At 38.4% G+C, this 6,807-nt stretch overlaps 1 protein-coding gene across 4 annotated transcripts in view; it reads left to right on the top strand.

Annotated features, from left to right (window-relative positions):
• The first annotated feature begins 1,013 nt into the window (after positions 1-1,013).
• ccdc88c (coiled-coil domain containing 88C) overlaps positions 1,014-6,807 on the top strand; it is a 51,461-nt gene continuing 45,667 nt past the window's right edge. For 2 of the 4 annotated variants that reach the window (XM_060879936.1, XM_060879935.1), the window contains exons 1-3: positions 1,014-1,665; positions 3,039-3,139; positions 6,668-6,776. In XM_060879936.1, the coding sequence (XP_060735919.1) occupies positions 1,606-1,665; positions 3,039-3,139; positions 6,668-6,776 (270 nt within the window). In that variant the 5' untranslated portion in view covers positions 1,014-1,605. The remainder of the gene's footprint in view (positions 1,666-3,038; positions 3,140-6,667; positions 6,777-6,807) is intronic. The other 2 variants (XM_060879934.1, XM_060879933.1) reach the window with 2 other exon arrangements.

Genomic DNA, 6,807 nt, shown 5'->3' with positions numbered 1-6,807 from the left:
TACACTGGATCCAACTAATCCGCTAAATTAAGAGATCTTTTCTGAGTTGATGAGGGTGTGTAAGAGCAGAAGATTCACAGTGGTAGTAACTAATACCTTAGTGTAATCTAAACCTTCAGCAAAGTATCTCCCATATATCATCTGGCTAGTTTAGTCTACACACAGTCTGGATCTTTGTTTTTAATTCTTGGGAAAAAGCACGGCAAAGCCTGTCGTTCAAAATATACCCTTCAGACATTAGAGCACTATAAGATATATTGTTTAAATCATATCTATATCATTCAGTGATATACCTTTTCTACTTTTACTTCTTTCCTGTTATATGGTAACTGCAGAATTCATTTAAAATAAATAGAAGGCTAGTTATTAAAAGCTACGAAAACTTGCAAAATTAACATAAGCTATGTAATTAGTAGACTCAGACACAGTTAATGTAATAATGCAGTACAGAATCTTAATGGTTTAATTCACTGATACTTTTTGCTTTTGAATTGCTTTCAGAAAAAAGTACTAAAATTATAATTTTATTGTTGCTCTTTTATCTTGCATAACTTTAATATTTATCCTTTGCGAGGAAACGTGGACATTGTGTACCTTAAAAAAAGATTTGACGTAAATCTAAAGGTATACAAGTACCACCAGGTATAAAGGTAATGTTTGTTTTTTTTAACATTACCTGATGCTAATGTTTCACCCCAATCAACTGAACCCATGTCACAATTTACTACTCTTTTTTTTTCTGAGGGTGTAGGTTTGAATTATTTATTTTACAAGGTGTATGGACAACTCTGACCTAGCACACCTGAGGTAAAGTTTTTCATGGTGTGCTTCATTTTACTCAGCTGTGAGACATAGCAGAGGCTAACAGAGGGTGCTATTGAGCTAAGGGCACTTGGGTAACCTGCCATAGTTACGTCATTTTAAAATAAACCCCGCCTCCTCGCTGTCACTCATTGGTTATTTCCCTCAATCCGGAGGCGGTGACTTATTTCTGATTGGTTCTTCAGGGTGTCATTGTGCCTCACTATTCATGCTTAGCACAGGTTGAATGCTGGGCAACAAAGTAACGCAAGTGAAGCGTGTGGGCAGGAGGTGAACTTTATTCGTTCACAGCATTGCAGGCCATAACCTTTTTGTTTTTTCTTTTCTTTTTTCATTTTAATGCTTGTTTCTGCGCTTGGATCGTGGATCAGGACGAATGGGCATAAGATTTTCCCCTGTTTATTGCTTTTTAAAACTAAATACATTGGTGTTTTATGATCTTCTCGGCTTTGTTCAGGACCCTCGATCATTGATCATGTCTCAGGAGGAAATGGTGCCGTGAATGTTTATCAAGCAGCATCTAACAGTCCCTGGAAAGTACCTTAGTGTTTGATTTCTGAGCTTCAAGATTGTATTTTTTCAGGGAGAGGAAGCAGCATCGTTGTGGCGCGTGAAGGATAAACATGTTTCTCACTTTAAAGTTTGGTTTCATTTTGCGCATCATGGTTTTGTCCTGCACTGGGCAGCTGTGTGGAGTTTAGGAAATGTTACAGTGAACTGAATTTGTGTACAGACGCTTTTTTGGAATTTTTATTCTTTTTTTTCTTAAATCTTTTTTTCACAATGGATGTAACTGTGTCTGAGCTGATGGCGAACTTCATGGAGTCCCCGCTGGTGATTTGGGTAAGTCAGTGCAAATAAAGAGGGTGGATTATGAAAGAAGACACGGCACCTGCTGCTGGGTGTGTTGTCATAAATATAGACCTTTTGTATTGCATTGGTCTGTTGTGTTACTGCAGGTAGGTAATGCAAGAACAAACACCAAGACCTCTCTGTTTGATAGACTAAACGACTCATTTCAGTGCTTGCATTTTCATACTTTTCAAACTCTTTCTGATTTCTTATTTCTGCAATTTCTAATCTTTCCCTTATAGAAAAGTCACTAAAATGTGCACGCGCAGCTCCTGTGTAGTTTATTTCCCCCACGTGTGATTTTAAGCGTGTTTTATTTTTTCTTCACGTGAGTTTCACGATTAAGTTATTTGTAACAGGAGAATCATTTTCACACAGGGCTGTTGCATTTGCACAATTGATCACACTTTATTAGTATTTATATGCACGATCTAAAGACAGTGAAATGCAGTTTTACTGAAATATCACACGTGAAATGAACACGTGAGTTTTTCTTTTTTTTTTTTTTATTCGTTACTAATGATTACCCATGTACACAGCTTTGGAATCTTTAATGTGAAAAAAAATCACACCTAAATAAAAGAAACAAGAAAAGGACAGTTTTTTTATTTGGAAACCTTTTTAATAACAGTCCTGGACATTTGTTTCTATGGAGGGAACCTTAAAGCTTCTATTTTGAATCCTACAGCATTTTTGTAAGACATAAAAAAGCCTAAGACATAGACTTCATCTAAGACATAGACTTCATCATTATACATTTAATATGTATATTTTAGCTAGAAAGGTGCACGTATTATATATAGTGTATTTGTTTAGTATTTCTTTTAGGTGCAAGTAATGTTTTTTACACTAAAACGAAAATTATGGTCTCTTTATGCTCGTTAAAGTAAAGCTACTTGATTATATCCAAATATCACAGTGAAATGTGCATATTTTATGTAGAAAATGTAAAGTGTACCACCCCAGTGACAAGAAAAGGTACTTTTAGTACTAAAGGGAAAGTCTTTACTACCCTGAAGAAACCCCCTTAAACCATCCAGCCTTTATATTACAAAGCTGAGCCGTAGCATCTAGAGCAAAACTAGAACCTGCTGAACTTCCCAAGACCCTTTCGCCTTGGCACTGCATCCTGTTTGGCTGTCTCTCCTACTGCTCTTCCCCTCAGTCTTTAGCCATTTTTTGTGTTATATTTTACCATCTCACACAGCAGCAAACGTCTTTACACAAGGCCTCAGTAGGGGGGAAAGAAACAAAAGTGCTGCTCTCATTGGCAGAGTTGATTGACAGCAATAGAGCATATCATGCATGCTTTTAGATGGTCATGCTTTTGGTGCAGCCGTGGTTAAGTTCTGCTCTTTCTACAGGTGAAGACATTTGGGCCGCTGACTTCCAACCCCGAAGACAAGCTCTCCATGTTCATGGAGTTAGTGGACGGTGTCTTCCTTCATAAGATCATGACCATCATGTGAGTAAGCCCCAACAGCAGCACATACAAATGTGTTCGTTTTCATGTAGTTGAATCTTGCAGCTGTCATGTGGCTTGCATTTCAGAAACCACATCCTATCTCTTCCTGCCTCATATCAGACTGGGTATCTACACCATTTGTCTTCATGCTTCATCACTCTTAATTAGTGTATAAGTACTACAGTGTTTTGTGACCAAGAGATGCTTCTAATAAAATCGGTTTAAGGAAAGATGCTAAAGGACATGTTGGATCATCGATAATGTATTGCGCTTTCATTTGCTGCCTTTTTTACTAACTGAAAATGACTTGTTAGTAGTTTCAGTCTGCTTTGCTGGAACCTTGGAGGATTGCTGGGGATTTCCTTTTCAGATAGCAGTATATGTGTGATGATAAATTCCTGCTTCAGAAGTGAGGCTTTGCGAAGCAGTGAAGCGTCCTGTACTTTACTATACTGCAGTGGTGTTGAAATATAAAACCACACTTCACACTCATGTCTCTTGAATGTCTGGTATTCCAGAAAGTGAGTTTTTGGCATGAGAACAATGCGGTGCAATTCTGTACCAAGTTAAGGAGAATTTCAGTAAATTGAAACGTTCTGACATTGTAAACTGAATACAGTTCAAAGTACACAATTGTTCAAAGATTTTCACATCAAACACAGACTTTATTAATGTCCCAAATCTATGTTAATAAATGGGTTGTGTGTGAATGTGGCTTTGGTCATGTAGCTGTTATTCCTTCTGCTAGTTGTGACTTAGCTGCTCTCCTCACTCAGTGTTTGTGTCTTTGTGCTTTTCCCAGCTGTGCTAACCGAAGCGTCCCTGCATGACCCTGCCCCCTCCCTCCCTATGTCTTTTTACACTCAGTCCATTAAGCTGCCCAGTCCTTTCTGTTATTAATGAATACGACCACTGCTCCTCGGACAAAGAAAATATTTTGCACATAATAGGGGTTTGTTGTCACTGGGGCAGTTCAGATCAGGGCATGACGTGTGCTTGTGTCTCCACTCTGACTGTCCCGTTCAGGATATCATGCCATGTGTTGTATAAATCATACGCCAGTCTTACTTCTTGCTGTATTATTAGGAGATTCACTAGACAGTCCAGTTGAAGCTTTGTGTGTCCGGAAATCAACCCTGTTGAGAAAATTGTCAATGAATGAATTTTGTTTTGTTGGAAAAAAGGTTCAAATAATGAAAGATTTATTTTCTCATCCAGCTTTTCTGGTTGGTTACCAGGCTGTGGCTTCTAATTGACTGCAGATTTAGTGTTGATGCTTATTTCTGTTTCATTGTAATGTTTTCATTCCAAGTTTAGTCATTTTCAGTGAAATGTGAACAGATTGACAGTCTAGCGTTACGTTAGTGTTTCTCTCTGCATCATTCTTTGCCAAAAGGCCCTTCTTCTTCTTCTTGATCTCATAGTATTTGTTAAAACATGCTTATAAGCTTGTATTTCTCTCTGTTGTGCTCTCTCTCTCTCTCCTGCTCTCTCTCTCTCTGGGTTGTGCGCTCTCTCTCTTTTATAAACTTTGTTTAACATTGTCTTGAACATTGACATGTTCCTTAAGGTCTGCTCTCTGTGCAATCTCTCTCTCTCTCCTCTTATCTCTATCTCTCTACCCTGATTTTTCACCATACAAGCTTTTATTATTATTCTGTTATTTTCTTTAACTGTCTCTTAAGCTCTGCCTCTCCACAGTTGTCCTGACCTAAACACTATGAAAACTTTTAAGGGGAGAGCAAGGTTGAAAAACGGTCATTGCTCTAAACATTTTTTCCCCCCCAAACAAACAAGTAGTACTAGTGAGCCAGACTGGCAGAATTTGCGTGCCCTTCTCACAAAGCCAATGTAAATGAGGCTGGGACAAATAAGGCTTGTATGTGAGCTCCACTTCACTTGTGTGTGCCAGAGCCAGTCTGCTGGTCAGTTAGCTCCAAATCTGTTCACTGTCACACACACATGCAGACAGGGTTTAAAGGGGTGTGATAATGCACAGAATTATATGGTAACCTCTTGAGATCGTATGTTTCAAACTTTTCAAATATGTGCATTAGGCTTCCATTTTCAGATAGGTCAAACATTCAACATCACAAAAAGTAAAACAACTGTAACGTAATAATAGGGGGCAGTTTGGCAGTGGTGGCTTAAGCAGTTAAGGCTCTGGGTTGTTGATCGGAAGTTCAAACCCCTGTACTGCCAAGCTACCAATGGTGAGCAATCGATCAAGGCCCTTAACCCTCCTTGCTCCAGGGGCACTGTATCATGGCTGCCCCTACGCTCCGACCCCAACTGAGAAGGTTGGGGTCGGAGCGAAGGGGCAGCTATGATACAGTGCCTCTGGAGCAGGGAGGGTTAAGGGCCTTAATTTCAAAATTGACAGTGTTTGATATATTCAGAGTCCGAGCAGCATCTCTAATGAAACAAAAGCTGTTCATTAGTAACAGAATTGAACTAGTTAATTAGCTCTTTAGGACAAGAGTTTGGTTAGTTGCTAGTCTGCTGGGTTGCCAGGTCTCTTACAGTTTTCACCCACAACTCCAAAACTACACAGATGCACTCACTGAGCACTTTATTAGAAACTCCAGTACAACTATTCATTTCTTCAGGTATCTCATCAGCCAGTCATGTGGCAGCAGCAGTGCATAAAATCAGACTTGCTCATTGGGAATAAATACAAACACATTTAAATATATTTAATCTTGAATTTTTGTATAATATAAAAATTAATATAATACAAAAATTCAAGATTAATTATATTTAAATGTTTGTATTTATTCCCAATGAGCAAGTCTGATTTTATGCACTGCTGCTGCCACATGACTAATGAGATACCTGAAGAAATGAATAGTTGTGGTAGAATGGCAGACTCACAACATGCAGGTGTACCTGAAAAATCTGCAGGAATTGTGTGATCCAGTCATGTCTACATGGGCCCGAATCTCAAAGGAACATTTCTAACATCTTGTGGAAACTTTTTTTTTCTTAGATTAATACTCAGTACTAGTATAGTGTTCCTAATGAAGTGTCCAGTGAGTGTATACCTAAACCTAGCCCTAAAATTTAAGAATCGGGAAAGTGAGGGTTATTTATGTATGTATGTATGTATGTATGTATGTATGTATGTATGTATTTATTTATTAATTTCTTCTGAACTAATTTGGCTAGTTTGGCTACACACAACCCTTCACAACCCTTTACGCTCAATGCGAGAGTCATGCCGGAAGCATGCAGAGCTTTGTTTCACGTTTTTCTGTTAATGAGTCATGTTATGCTGTGAAAGTCATGCAGAATCTCTGTTTTATTTGTTTTTGTCTCTGTTTTAATGATTGTATTACTTCCAAATCCAATGATTGAGGTTAAATGAAACTTTGAAGCTGTGTGCGTGTGTGTGTTTTGAGGGGGATGGTGAAGTTGCCTGTTACAGTATTTTGCATATTTACTCAACTGAATGTTCTTAAGCATGTTTTAGTTTCACACTTGTTTTTTTGTGAATTGTTTTTAAGATTTTGTTTGGTTTTCCGACAGAGACCCCAATCCTACAAACCACCGGGTGAACAAACAAGTGAACAGTGACGTCAACCTCAGAATCCAGAACCTCAGCACTGTGATCAGACACATTAGAAGCTACTATCAGGTGAGAGAGCAGTGGTGCAAGTTTCATGTGC

The sequence above is a fragment of the Tachysurus vachellii genome, chromosome 10 (genome assembly GCF_030014155.1).
Source record: "Tachysurus vachellii isolate PV-2020 chromosome 10, HZAU_Pvac_v1, whole genome shotgun sequence".
NCBI lineage: Eukaryota > Metazoa > Chordata > Actinopteri > Siluriformes > Bagridae > Tachysurus > Tachysurus vachellii.
Note: the sequence above shows the minus strand (reverse complement) of the source record. Positions and strands in the feature narration are given on the sequence as shown.